Genomic DNA, 15,237 nt, shown 5'->3' on the forward strand with positions numbered 1-15,237 from the left:
ATGCCTTCTGCATATCCTGGAGCACCGAACAACTGAACCAAATTAGCACCCACCTGATCCAATTTTTTAGCCCAAAACTGTTATGAAATTGTGTTGATATTTAGCAGCAAAGTAATAACAATAATTGAAAACTGAAAATAAACTGATCTTGTAGGCAATTTTCAGGACCAACTCATCCATCAACCTCAATCAAGGGGTACATATGGAGTATGTGCAGGAAATGAGGATGTAACTTCTCGTCATCAAGCAATAGAGAATAATAATTTCCTCAAAATAGATTGACTGTATGTCATACAAATTTCTAAGTTGCTAAGGGACCAGAGAAATCGTAAAGATATGCAATATAAGTGTACTGAGCGGATAAAGGCTGCAAAGTGGCTTTGTAGTTCATGACCTGCAAAAATATCAGTTGACTCATAGTTCAGAGAGTGGGATCGAACTAAGTATACAACATACAAAGAACTGATATTCCTTGTGGCAACAAAAGAGTACTTTGGAAATAATGATAATTCTACCTACCAGTCATCAAATTTCTTTAGTATCATATACTCCTAGTGCCAGTATTAAAGGGTCAATTTTTTGAAAAGTGCAGTTGCCATTGATGGTTCGGTAACAGCTCTAAATGACAGAGACTAAAAGTTAGCACACCACTCAAGAGAAGAAAGCATATTGTGTTGATTTTTTTTTATCATACCTCGTCCACATTATTCATTGAGAAAGCCAAACCAAGCCCTTCAAAAATCATAAACATTTAACTCCATTGGTTCAGCTCCATTCTGTGAATGATTTTGAACTATTGCAAGTTAAAAGCACAGAAATATATTTCAAGATTCCACATCCAGGATGCAGTATAATCATAAGAAAACTTTTCAACATTAGAGGTTGGGGCAGGCGTGAGCGCGCTGCGCCGCGTGGTTTGTGCGTGGTAAGCGATTTGTGTTGAGTGTGGGTGTAAGTAGCAGTTAAATTAAGATGATTGTTACGGTAAGTGGGCCGGGTGAAATGGAGGCCCATGTATTTACCGGTTCCTCCTTTCTGTTCCCCTTTTCTTCCGTCAACAGCACCAGGTGACACTGTACTCACCTAATTCTGTATATATTCGTTTCCACTCAGCCCAAAGGACCAAGAAAGGTACCACCTATACCAACCGACGCAACATCTGTGAATGCTCTACCAGTTGGCCCAACGTACAATCTAAGAAGCACTGATCAATCTTCAGTGTTTGAAAACATTTACTGAGTTGAAGGGAATGTTGAACCTAGCCATAATCCGCCCCTAGAAGTCTCTGAAAACTGTTTGATTCTATCCTTTACGCCCCAAACTTCAGGAACCACATTGACCCCATCACTTTTTATGACCTCATCACTTGGAGCACTTACAGCTACATGAAGCACAGATCTGTTTTCTCTAGCATTTATGTAAGAAAACAATCAAATACGTTAGAAATGCATTACAGCAACTTGAAATAATTTATATGAAATGGAAGGTCAAAAGTAGTCCAAACATTAATACTAAATTACGCATGAGAGCTGAGAAGAAATAGTAAAGATTTTTCCTAAGCGGAACTACATGCAAGGTTAATATATGTAGCCAGAGTTCACGGCAAAGCACCCTATTTACATATGAGGAAAATATTGGAAAAATTCCCTCCTAAATCGATAATATGAATATATCGGTATTCTATCAATTGCTTAAATTAGTTTGCGCCATGTATGGGTGGACCAACCTACATACTAACATAATTGGTCATCGTAACAATAGTTCCAGACACTGAATCAATGCAGGCATCAAGTTGTGAATTCCTAACTAAGTTCATTATCCACAATTGTACCTGATCATAGGTTATGTTCAGCTTCTGAGAGAGCATGCTGTAGAGCATTGGAAAAACATCTTAAACTTGAAACAAATTGCATTCCTACATGATTCATCTATTAAATATGAAATGCGTGGTAAAGTTTGAAACAGCGAGAAATTAGCATGACTATTGTTAACAGAGATAACAAAACAAAATGACGAAATGATAATTGTCCTAAAGTAACGATTACATTTTTTCACTGATAAACATGAAGAGCTCCATAAAACATGGAAAGCAGATAAGTGATGAAGACAATGGAAAACAGCAAAGGCAGAGAACCAAACTGCTGTAATAAAATCATAATTTATAACTACCATTCGCTGTCATTCATCTATGTCAAGTTTTACATGTAAAAAAAGTGACTACTAAGACAGAAACACCCACCCAATATCAATACACCGATGAATACGACAGTAGGTTTTGAAGATAAACAGACGAGCATTTTGAGGGAAGTCGTCTCTCCAAGGGACAGTGATGAAATTCCCTTCCTCAATGTGCTTTGCAACGAAAGAATAATTGAATATGACCTACAAAGGTAGACATTAGAACAAAAAAATGTAACACTGTTATGTAACAGTATAATTAGCATTGAGAAAACAATCAGATATATATATAAATATGGCAACAATATTCGGTGCTGTAAAATGACAGGTATGGCCAGAGAAGAAAGTATCATCTAAGGGGCATATTTAAACGTAGAAACAGCGCAGAAAAATATCAACAACAGAGAATTGCGATAGCAAAATTGCAGAAACAGCCATGCAGTTACAATAAAGTGGACAACAAAGCTGCAGACCGAAATATTAAAGCAAACCACAAATAATGAATTTTAAGCTGACAACAGAATTACAGAGCATTTTTTTTTGTATGCTGTCCACATGTCCAGTTCCACCAGCGGTTGGACGATGAACCCGAAAGGTATCAAATATGTACCTGAAAAACCACATGACTAGTTACATTTACTTGTAATTTCTTTAAGATATGGCAACATAAAAAGATATATTTGTCAGTTAATAAAACAAGCTGAACTCAATAAAGCAGGCTAAAAATGTAGGTTGACTGCTGTAACGCAGTACCCTTCGGAAGAAAAAGGGCACTTACCCACTGCAGAAAGCGTTGGAATAAAAGTATCACCGGCACCATAAACAGACCTTGGCAATAAAAATATTAGAGGAAGAAAATTTTTTAAGGTACGTTTTGTGAACATTAGGTGATGATTGTGTTTTTTATTTTCTTTCTTTAGTTCCTTTTAATCATTAATTAGCTTCAAGTCTAAAGGAGGCACATCATAAGGTATATCTGAGTGGTTCTTCCTGCTTTTCTCAACAAGCTGACCAACAGCATCAGGGATTACATGAATATCTTTAGGCTTTATCATTTCCTGCTTCTTTTCATAGACTTCAGGTGTCACTTTCGATTTTCTTTCATGATGTCTATCCACCTTCAACTCATCACATGCTGATTTTTCAACTTGTACACATTTAAAAGAACTCTTGTTTTAATAATCCTGTAAGGGAAAAAAAATCAAGACAGTGTATAAGTGAACATATATTTAAGAAGGAATGCATGTAATGCTGTGATTCAGTAAGTTAACCAAAATTTTACATGTCTATTTTGAGGTACACCAGATATCTATTATTCCAATGTTCCAATGCGTTGGCATTAAATAGGACTGAGAATTCTTCAGCTATGCGTTGCATCACTTGCAGCTTTTGTTCATTAGTAGATGACTTGTTCTGAAGTTTCTGAACAAACTGGCCACAGAAAGACCAAGCTAATTAACATTGTGAAATATGAGAGCGCCTCAGAACAGATCAAAAAGGACAGTATTTAAGCACCTCAGAGCTAACAAAGGGGTCAACGAAACTCCCATATCTCTCCGTTAACACATGTCTGAGGTCACACAGTTCAGGCAAATCAGGAAATCTAGCAGCGGTAAAAATTAGAGTTGACACTGCTTGCAAGGCTTCCTGAGGGCATTCACTGTAAATGGGCTATCACAGAGTTATCGAGATCAATTGCAGCAGAACAAAAGTTGTACGTTAACTGAATGCAACAAGACCTGTATTAACTTTTTAAACAAACATCTACTCTAGTCCATTGCTGTTGCTACCACAACAAGTTCATTTCCATATGGTATACATGCCAGGACACTATGATGTATACGTATGAAAACAATAATGTTAAAGAGAATGTAAGGAAGATCAGTCCCATTTCCTTCGATCCCTCAAGATTAAGGTACTTAAACAAATCAGAATCCTGAACAAGCTATGAGAAAGTCTGCAATTTCCAGATCTTGTAACTTGTAAGTCTAGGAGAACAACATAACGAACAACTGAAGACAATAAATTAAAAGCAATGCTAGACTGAACTTGTATTAGGTTTCCTATATTTAGGTGACATATAAAGAACTGGAGTATCCATGTCATGAGAAGAATTGGTTGAAAGAATCAAGCTATGACAATGCAGTAAAAGCAAGAACTTTGAAGCATTCCCATAAGGCCACAAGCCAGGAATCAACATGACTATCTAAATAGAAAATACATATGCCATCATGATTGGGTTGAACAGCTCATATAGATATATCAGGGAAGAAAACACAAAACAAAGCCATTATGCATTATAATGGGTGAAGTATGATATCGCACATATTACTTATGTTTAAAGAAACAAATCTGCCTATGCATGTGTAGCAGTGGTCAAATGAAATGCTCCTATATACGCCTGTACCTGTTATAAGATGAGGTGCCTTCTCTCTCAAACAACATACGGCTGACAATAGTACATCAAAAGGTTTGTAATAGACACGAAACCAAATTAATGAACCACCCTGCACCCAGCAGCCGCCGCCTCAATGGATCGTCACCGCCTTCGCCGGGACGACCTATAGCGTGGCCTACCGGCTGGCGCACACGCCATCCACCGGCACCGCTACGGCCAGCGGAAATAGTTGAACAGCATCAGTAAGACATCAGTAAGAGCTGCAGGACATGTTGAAATAGAAGTTAACCAGAGATTATTAAGCAGACGGTAAGGCAACATGAACCTGTAGTATGGAGCAACAGGTTGTACTCGGTTCACAAAAGAAGGGTAAAATAAAAATGAAAGTTGTAAGGCAACGTAGGCATACCAAGCTCATAGTCTGTATGTACTGACGTGCTAACTGTCAGTCCGGTCAAGCTCTGCTCGAACTGCTGACCAGTCGCTTGCTGCGTAGAAAATCAAAGAAAGTAAAAAGGCCAGAGAATCAAACATTATAGAAAAGAGAAAGAAGAAGCATAAAAAGCAAATCAAAGAAGACGGTGGAGCGACAGTGCCGATGCAAGGGTGGCCGCTCCGCGGTTGCTGGTGGCTTCTGAGGTGGTGGTGATCAACCGGGCCTCTGCATCGCCATATCTTCTCCCGCCGCCTCGCCTGCAACACTTTCATCAACTCCGCATGCAAGAACCAAGAGGGCAATGACGGATTGGAGTCCGCCGTGTAGATCTGCGCTACCCCAAGGTCTGATTCATGTCGACACGAGGTCTGGCGACGATTGGACCGAGGTCTGCCGGCCCGACCTATGTTGGCAGCCGTCACGTTGGCCGACCGCAGCGGCCGGCTCCACCGTGTCGGTCCCCTCCAAAAACCGCCGCCCGCTGCCCCTGCCTCTGCCATCAGCCGGCGCCTGCCGGAGGTAAGCGTGGCCGACTGCGGGCCGCAACGGCCGTGTTCGCCACACCAAGCTCCGCCGCCAGCCGGCGCCGCACGGACCCAACAGCCGCCATCCCGGCTTTGGCCAAGTCCGGGTCTGCCAGCACCCGCCGCGTCCGTTTGCCACCATCGCCATGGCGGTCCCCGACTCTTCCGTAAGCCGCCGCCTGCACCTTCCGCCGCTCACTGCCATAGACAATCTATGAAGAAAAAACGAGGAAAAGCGAGATGAACCGAGATGTAAGAGATAAGACGATGGCGTGAGAGCCAAGGAGAGTACTAAGGTGCTCCTGAGCCGTGTGGTGTGCGTCGGCGACGCACAACGCAAAAGCACTGCATCGACACGTCGCGCCGCACAGCCCCTCAGCCATCCAGCCGCGCATCGACGCGTCGTGCTGCACCGCCCCTCAGCCATCCAGTCGCCTGTGCCCAATTGGACGGCCGACGAAAAAAGGGCGACGCGGCCATGGCGAGGGGCCACCCAGCCATTCAACTATCATATATACAAATTTCACATCCAGGAGGTAGTATAATAAGAAAATATTTCTGTGTAAAATTTCCCGCATAAAGAAGGCAAGTAGAATTCTCCATTTTGACTCTTATGATATTTTAGTACACTAGTAGCCATGCACGTGCAAGGCACGTTATGACCCATATGAATGGAGTGCATGCATAAAATTCTATTTATCTTTTGAAACTATTCTATCACTTTAAAGCGGTGATGGTAAAGGGGGTCCTAGTTGAGGCAGCCCATTTGACATTATGAATCCGAGTAAATGACCATTATAAACAATTATCAACTAAATTTAATAATGAGAACAAATAAGTGAAATTATGCCATTAAATTATATAAAGAAAAGTTATCATAGTTCATTTTTAGATTACTTTGACAACGGTTCTTTACAACCATTAAAATTGAAAATATCTCACATAAGGAGCAATATAATATCTAGCACTGGGATCAAATCTCAATTGCCCATGTACCCCTATAGAAGCCCAGGAAACTAGCAATTCTTCATAGCACTGCCCTTACAAAGCACCAAAAAAATAACTTAGAATATTTTGATCTAAAAGCATGCAAAAAGAAGTCACATTTACGATTTGGAATCAGCCAATTTCTCATATTAATTTTTATTGAGCAAAATTCTTCCGAGGTAACTGTACATTTTTCAATATATGTATACATACATACATACAATATATATATATATATATATATATATATATATATATTGTATGTGTATATATATATATCACGAAGATGGGAGGCCCATAACTTCTCACAGAATGTATGTAACTCCATACCTTCTTCATAATCCTGATCCTCGTTATCAACACAAAAGAAGGATCATCCAGTGGAATCAATTAATAATGTAATTACCGACAAATTAATGCAGGTTATTACCTTGACAAGTAGCGTAGTATTATATGACTAACATATATGAAAGTAAAAACATTCACTTATGGGACTTATGGAGTCCTACGATTATTTAGTATCCTGGTTCCTTCCATCAAAAGGTAAAGAAAAATTCAAAAAAGAATATAATTTGCCAAGACACCTCATGAAAGAGGCTATCGTCTGCTACATTCAAAATTTGTATAAACTAATTGGTGAAGTCAGTTAATTTCAGGAGAATTTACCTGGGTTATGTAACAATAAGGATGATGACTCTATTCTCAAGTAGTACCGATCTTTACTGTTCTTTCCCACCGTCGAGCATCCATATCAAACCATCATCAGTGCATGGACTTAACTAAGCAAAAGAACAAATAAAAGATCAATCAAATTAGTGTTCAAGCGTTCAACTACTATACTTTAGAAAAACAATTAAGAAACTCATTGTCAACCATCATCAAAACATAAATTTGCACAAAACAGGAGGGTCCAGAGTAGCCATTGCAGCCTAGTGGAGAGATTTGGCTGGGGATTAGGGTAGTAAGACCAAAAAAGTTTGAGTGTTAGAACCATGAACGATTATTGTGATTTACTAAAATAATGGCATGGTATATTAGGGTGTAGTGTGATTAAAACAAGCTAAGCTGCCCCAGATGCATAATCAAGTTGGCCCTAATTTGCTAATAGACAGATTAACAACGTTATTTTTAGGTCAAATCCTACGAGCTTGAGGCTAGGGGAATCAAAAGGGTGTAGGCTTTGTTCTACTATAACAAAAACCGGTTTTAGTTGTTATTCCATGGGTTAATAGGTATACCTGCATGTATCCCATTTCCCCCTTTTTAAAGAAAGTTTAAGGTTTCTTTTCATTGAAGAGAGAATATAGATGTACCTTATTTATGCATGCACCACTGATTATAAATACAAAACATGGGCAACATGTTACCTCATTGACATGTCATGCTCTGATGCTATTATTTGACACTTTCTCCTCTAATCCCTATTTCATCGGCATTCAATACCATCATTATCCAGAAAAAGGAAGTAATAAATCTACTATTCCAAAACTAATCAAAATTAATTCGAACCAAATTGGGAAAGAACTGTGTTTCTTTGTATATAAAGACCAGGTGAACCAAGGTATCAGAGATGAATGTTGAGAAAAAAAAAAGCTTTTGTTATTAGAGCCATGACATATCACTTAATATTCCATTGACTTCCATAGTTGAATAACCTGTCAAACATTTTAAGGTGAGTTGTTCATCAACTCACCCTTTCAGGGACAATTGGCCAATCTCTGCAACACAATTCAGAATATTAAGATGCATCGTCATATAAATCACATCAAGAATTCTGATCAATTGGTACAGTCAGGAAAAATGAACTATATGCATAATCATCTATATCTAAGTCAGATAAATCACATCAGGAGTATTTTGCAAACCTGGACAGATGCACATGGGAATGAAAAATTCTTGGAAGCAGTTAAGTGGTCTCTCAGGATGAAGCAAACAACAACCTGAGCATAATATGCCTACGAATCCAGAGTTTTGGTTGTATGCAATCCTGACATCCACACACATTTATACTTCATATTTCAATCAGAGTACAGAAACAATTTTTGGTTGTCCTACAATCCATCGTATTGCAAGATGAAAGTCAGTATGGGTAAATTTAGAAACCCAAGTTGAGTGGAGATGCGACTAACCATTACACTCAACTAATTTTTGTGAAAGATAAATACCTACTATTTGCACAGAGTACATTGTTAATTGTTTTCAGAAGTCAGAGGGTAAAATTCGAAATATATGTACAATAATTTTCTGAAGTTTGCCTTTTTCAAAGGAAAAATGCTGCAATGCTAGCAAATCAGCCATCAAGTGTTCATTTCTTGTGGTTGCAAAGTACGTTGGACTATTGTTCCTATGCTTTCTATAATGGCTACCTTAGCCTCCTTGTTAGGCTGCTTGTACTCATGGTTCTTTCTAGTCTACCATACAAATAGAACATAGAGGTGGTGGGTAGGAGAAGCAGGACTGGTGTAAACAACAGTGAACCAACCACATGTTGTTCAACTGTATAGTCATATAGCTAATCTTTGCCTAAGACGATTCTGTTTGCGCCCACTGTTAATAATACATGAACGTTAACAGCAAGCTTACAAGAAAAGTAAAAAGAAAGAAATATAAAGGAGATTGAATATTTTAGATATTTGTTGATATAGGCCATGGTAAAACGATCAGGAACTATTATCTCCATTTCACATTATAGCTTCCTTAGATTCATATGAATGCTAATAAATATAGACACATATATAAAACATACACATTGATCCATGGATAAAATCTAGGTACGGCCAAAATATATTATAAGATGAAACAGATGAGTAATTATCATAACAGAAAATCAGTTAACATCTCTACTAGGTTCAATAATAATGCATCACCTCAGCTGAACGATGATAGAATAAATAGTTTTCCTATCATGATAATAAAAAAACATGTAGGTTAGTAAGTATAAATTCAGCTTATGGAGTGGTAATACATAAATGTTGGACTTTTTTTAATATTATATTCAACAGAAGAAAATCGTTTGTATAGATTTGTCTTGAAAAGTACTTTTGTGATGTTAATTTCATGGACCGGGTTTCATTTTGAAGGCAATGTCTATATTCAAAACATGTTTCCATGACCAGAGGGTGTGCTTTGTGTTAAGTCTTATTAATACTAGAATTTCAAAATTTATCTGTGCACTCGACAAAATAGATGAGCATATTAGGGGCCTATACGTTTTGGGGGAATTTCAACCTATAGAAATAGGAAAGGTGGAGAAATGCAAATACATGCCACATCAATCCATAAGAAATTTTCCAAGAGTTTTGAGTGGATAGAAATTTTTCTATGTATACAACTTGTAGAAAGAAATTTTCCTTTGGTTTTCCTATAATTCATTTCTACAAACCAAATGGCTTTCATAAGAACTAATCCTTAGGAATCCAATCCTTTGTTTTTCCTCCAAACTAAAAAGGCCCTAAGTCCTTTATGATTTAAATGATGCCAGCAACAATGTACTCATGGTTTTACCTGAAAAGACACCACAATGATGTCACTGTTTGAATCTGTCTTGAATATATCACAGAGATCAACCATTGAAGCAGCGTAACATGCAATGTAGCAAGCTGGATGACATCTATGAAGAATAAAACTGGAACTGTTAAACCAAAAAGGATCCCAGAAAATGCAAGACCCCAAACTATTTGCCTTAGGAAGCCTCCCACAATGAACCAAAGTGTTGACAATATTTGAATTGCGTCAAGTGAAATCATGCCTAAAAGCTCTGCCAACTGGTATTCAGCTTAAAGCCTGCTGGAACACCCATCAGCCCCACACAGCCAGATCTCAGGACACTATCTGTCAAGTAGTGGACGAGCAAGAGTCCAAGAACAAATATCTCTGTTTTCATCAACAGCGCTGCTCCAAGGAATAAACCCATCAAGAGATCCCTGACAATATTTGACCATAATCAAATTTCTGTTGTTCACATATTTTCTTCTGAAATAAAATACAAAAATGTACATATGCATATATGTAAGCAGTAGCACATAAGTACAATGTTTGACTTGATATTGCTTATTTATAAATTGAATTATTGAGGCATAGTTTTGCTTCAAGAAGCTTGCAACGTTAGCATGTTGAAAAAAATATTTGAAAGCTTGAGCCTGCAAGTTTTACAAAGGAAAGACAAGTCAGCCTCTCAAAAGCTTTGACCTGCAAGTTAGAATTAACAGAAAAATTATTACTATGGGTGTGGGTTGGCACCATGAAGAGCAGTTGTCACTCTGAAAGTAATCTTTAGTGCATAGGCTGATTCTTGCAAAGACAAAAAGTTCAGCTTCCTGCCTAGATACATTCAGCTTCGCTACGCACCTTGAGATAATACAAAAGATAAGAACTTGGTATTTTCCCAAGAGGTTAATTTGGTAAGATTAAACATAGTATGTTCCAATGTACAATAAGAATAATACAGGCTTTTTAATTAGGAGGCAGTTACCATATCTAGATGCAGAAATATTGTAGACGACAAAAATGATTCTGGAGAAAAAAAGTTTCATCTAATCCAATGGTTTTGTTGCAAACACATGTTCTACCTTTATAGAAATAGTAACCAAATTTGGACCTGGTACGGAATTTGTTGAATATTCTGCAACTATGGTATGCTTTGTAGGTTGGACAAATCGCATACCATGCATTTCTGCCAAGTACATTTTGAAATATGCCCCAAAAGCTGGACTAATTAAATATGCTCCTAATAATTTGTCCTAGAAACATTGAGTAAACGAATGACATTTGCATTATTATGGAAAACAATGAGAAGAAGTACATAAGTAGGTGGCAAATGTCAATCAAGCAAAGGGCTATATACATGGCTTTCTGGTGTAAGCAAAGAAGGATCCCCTTTGTGAACACTACGTGTGAAGGCATGTAAACCCGGAGGTACGCAAAAGGAACAAAATTAGCAGGAACAGAAAAAAAAATTCTCTTCTGGAACACATATAGGCTACATGAGTAACTGATGAAGGAGCTACGACGAAATCCTGCTTTTCAGCTTAAGTATATTAGGCGGGAACATAGAACAGAATTTATCTTGAAGGGTTCTTGGCAAGGAAACATAATATAATCTTCTCGGCTAACCGAATTCGACTAAAGATGAAAAGCAGATCATGAAACAATTACATGCCACTGGGAAAGCGTCAACGGACAATAAAGTTGTGAAAGAAAACTCCATGTGTTCAATGAAAATGACGAAAAAACAATAATCCCATGGCACTACAAAATAACCAACACTTGACTACAAATGTGGAGTAACATAACATTGCTGCAGCTTATTCAGATTATGATTTGACAATATATTCTATTGTTGAAGTTTGGCAACTAAAACAAGCTATTTTTTCAGCTCCTTTCAATTGGCTAAATCTACAAACTGACTTTTCCAATTGTAATATTTATTGAATAAAAGAAACTACAATGGAATGGTAAGTTAGCATCTTACAAACTAAATGGAAACGTAAAATATCGAACACTACTTCACCAAGCCTGTCGCTATCATCAGCGTCATCTTTTCCCACTCGGGAAGTTGATATACTATAATCAAGTTACGCTATTTTGCATGCCCTCCGAATTTGTTGGATCTATTGCAAGAGAAAATGTACATTAATAATGGTACAATGCATTAATGGAATCCCTACTTTTGAAAGGGATGTCACTGCTTAGATAGAAACCTAATTTACCATCCCTACTGTATTGAGAATACTGTAAAACAATGGGATTTGAATAGACTTACACCGTCATCTTTTTGGTTTATGCTTATACGACAAAATTTGAATCTTCAATCTTAAATTCGGAGTTGATTTTGAGATTTTTTTTTCATCATCGTTTATTTTTTAGCCTTGGGTTTTAGATCACTAAGAAAACATATATAAAAGTTCCATTTATATATTATTTTTTATTTGCAAATATGTCGTTTGGCTTCTTCCTTGAAAAAAATTAAACAATCACCAACTTAATATCCTTTGCTGGTCACCATCCTTTACGGAAATGAACATTCATGTAGCATGAAACTCATTCCTAGACTCATAAATTCTAGAGATGTTAAAATATATGGAACTGTAAGAAGGTGCAGTTCAATATATATGGACTGAGTATGCTGTGTGCCTTTGTTGGATATGTGGACCATACACATGTTTCCTTGGCACTATCCTTTTGAACTCCATGTACCCAACAATGAAAGTAACTACAATAATTTTTAGTTTTAATTTCATTCATGTTCTCTACATGATTTTTGTGAACTTTCAAACATTAGTCTACTCATATCCTACAGTTTGTTAAATGAGATTATTATCTTGAATATTTCTAACCTTTTTTAAATGGGTTCTGTTCTGCCTTTGTCTCAAGTTCTGCTGGAACATAAACTGAAGTACCAAGGTATCTTTCTCAAATCTCAACTTGAAACTGGTTTTATTTCATCCTAAACCTTCAAACTGAATCAACCGAAGTCGAGTTTATTTATAAAGCATCAAAACTAATGATGCTTCCTCACTCTGCAGAATGTCGAAAGCCTGTTCTCGTGATGTATATACATCAAGACTACAGGAAATTCAAGACCTAGATTTAATCATTTATAGGCATAGAAACACATATCATTTGTAAAGTCATTGATTGTCTACCAACATCATGTGTAACATCATGGGAAAAAATACACAAGCACAAAACTAATCTCAGGAGGGTGAATATCTGAATATGCAACAATAATATATTAAGCTTCAAAGAGAGTACATCAGAATTTACCTTGCGAAGAAAAATGCTGCGCTAATTCTTTGATAATGTAAGATCCCTTATACCTCACATGAAGCAGGCGTAAAAGTTACAACAACAAAAGCCATAATCCAATTTCCTTGTCATCACATTGAAGACCCAACAGAAAGTGATTGTACAAGAAGATGAAGCCTCCTCAAGGGTATATAAAAGAACAAGGGATGCTCAAAATAAGAAATATAATTCAGAAAGCAAAACTGTATTGATATTAATTTGACATTTGGAAAAACAACAAGCATGCATGCGATATAGCAATAGAAACACCACTGAAAACGGTAGTGGAAGATATGTGTGTCAATCTTGTACACGTGTCTATAAATGTCCGTTTTATCCAATAATTGTGAGTAAATTGCGCTGCAACCAACAATAAAATCCATAAGCTCCATGTGAACCAACACTATGACAAACGGACAAGCCAGAATCTTGTGCTGTCAAACATAAAGTCAAGATTAGAACTAATCCACGCATTACAATAGTAATATATTCTAGTATTGCAGTGGAACAACGGAAAATAAAAGGAACTTAACAATTTCGTATAGCATCCTTGCAAAATGAATTGTAACGAGAAACATACAACTAAGCAAATGAGCTCCAAATATACCATATATATTTCACATATGATAGAAACAACAGATGAAAGTTAAGTTGGTGTGAGCAGTCTAGCCATTTCCATAAAATGCAATACTAACAAGGTTCTATTTGTGTCTCAATTCCACTAACTTATAGCCAGATGAAGGGAATCTTCTTCCGGCTGCTATGAATGCCTTTATAGTGTTCTAAGGGCTGCTAATCCTTGAAATACGATCGCGATGTATACAGCATCAAGCCGTCATGACATGCATATATTTAGAACCATAGTCTGCAATGGTCAAATATAAGTACTGAAGTAATATATAACTCCCTTTGTTCTCTTCAATGGATCAAAAAGAAGTCATTCCAGCCACATACTCAATAACGGCTATCAGAATTTGACCTTCTGGGCCCTAATTACTGAAGGTACAACGAATTTTTGAAAGACAGGAAAAAGTAACTTGAAGTTGCACTTACCGCATAGAGTTAGGATAATTTCTGGTTAGAGTTGGCAATGCCAAAAACATGTCTACTTAATATTGGGTTGAAGGAAATAAAGATGGCAAGGTTCCATTGCAGACCTGGAGTGCTTCTAGGGTGGGGAACGACAGCAAGATTTCCTCCTGCGGGAGGGCCGTCGCGACCAAAACGTCAACGGAGCTCGTGCGGGCGAAGAGCCATCCGAACAGTACGAACCTTGCGGGCGGCACGGGCTGCAGCCTCCCCCGTGGCCACCATACCCTGCACCACGCCGTGGCCATGGCGGATGCACCTCGGCTCGCCTCCTGGATGGGATTAAAGTAACCAGACAAATCATCGGGGACAAATCCAACACAGCCGTGGAGCCACACAAGAAACAGGAAGGGGATCTCCCGAAGAGAGGGAACCAATCTTGACGACGGCGAAAGCCGGACTAGGGCTTACCATGAAACAAACGCTAGGCGAGGTGCGACCCCGAGTGGCGGAGGAGCTTCCTAGTCTGGTTTAGTTCATCAAGAGAAGCCAGCCTCCAGATGGAGCGCGCCGGGTGGGGCGGGGCTTGACGACGGGCTACGGGTGCCGACCGCCGGTAGTCAGGCGGCGCTCCAATGAGAGGTACCAAGTACCGAGGAGGACGAGAGGCCAGCAACGCCGACGAGAACGGCGGGCGCTTGGCGAAGATCAGGGGAGGAGGTCGACCTCGGCGCCGGCGGGTAGGCGTACGGCATCTTCGATTCCTAGGGGCCGGCGGGCGGCTGGCTCGGGGCGAAATGATGGTGAATGATCTGTCGAGGAGGGCGAGACGAGGAGAGAAGGGGAATTTTTTACCGTTGCGGTGCGGGCTGGGAAGGAAGGTACTAGAAAATTGCATC

The 15,237-nt window shown here is 38.6% G+C and overlaps 1 protein-coding gene and 3 long non-coding RNA genes across 7 annotated transcripts; all 4 read right to left on the reverse strand.

Moving 5' to 3' along the window:
* Positions 1–10: 10 nt before the first annotated feature.
* Positions 11–1,986, reverse strand: LOC107304212. Its single transcript, XR_001550227.2, has 4 exons — positions 1,023–1,986; positions 695–776; positions 520–618; positions 11–394 (listed from the first exon to the last, which is right to left on the reverse strand). It is a non-coding gene; the product is annotated as an uncharacterized LOC107304212 (long non-coding RNA).
* A 195-nt stretch (positions 1,987–2,181) lies between these two features.
* Positions 2,182–4,779, reverse strand: LOC107304210. The gene is made up of 4 exons (XM_015837278.2): positions 4,586–4,779; positions 3,694–3,838; positions 3,461–3,609; positions 2,182–3,362 (listed from the first exon to the last, which is right to left on the reverse strand). The coding sequence occupies exons 1-4, from the start codon at positions 4,621–4,623 to the stop codon at positions 3,299–3,301; spliced, it is 396 nt and encodes a 131-aa protein (XP_015692764.1). The 5' UTR covers positions 4,624–4,779; the 3' UTR covers positions 2,182–3,298.
* Positions 4,780–5,099: 320 nt separating this feature from the next.
* Positions 5,100–8,509, reverse strand: LOC107304213. 3 transcript variants are annotated; one of them, XR_005811921.1, is made up of 4 exons: positions 8,389–8,509; positions 7,891–7,944; positions 7,190–7,302; positions 5,100–5,748 (listed from the first exon to the last, which is right to left on the reverse strand). It is a non-coding gene; the product is annotated as an uncharacterized LOC107304213 (long non-coding RNA). The 3 variants fall into 3 exon arrangements; XR_005811922.1 differs by having other exon boundaries at positions 5,692–5,734; XR_001550228.2 differs by lacking the exon at positions 5,100–5,748 and having other exon boundaries at positions 6,826–7,302.
* Positions 8,510–9,591: 1,082 nt separating this feature from the next.
* On the reverse strand, positions 9,592–15,237 carry LOC107304211. 2 transcript variants are annotated; one of them, XR_005811752.1, is made up of 5 exons: positions 14,810–15,237; positions 14,467–14,670; positions 13,289–13,743; positions 10,763–10,870; positions 9,592–10,662 (listed from the first exon to the last, which is right to left on the reverse strand). It is a non-coding gene; the product is annotated as an uncharacterized LOC107304211 (long non-coding RNA). The 2 variants fall into 2 exon arrangements; XR_005811753.1 differs by having other exon boundaries at positions 10,744–10,870.

This window comes from Oryza brachyantha, chromosome 5 (assembly GCF_000231095.2).
Source record: "Oryza brachyantha chromosome 5, ObraRS2, whole genome shotgun sequence".
Taxonomy (NCBI): domain Eukaryota; kingdom Viridiplantae; phylum Streptophyta; class Magnoliopsida; order Poales; family Poaceae; genus Oryza; species Oryza brachyantha.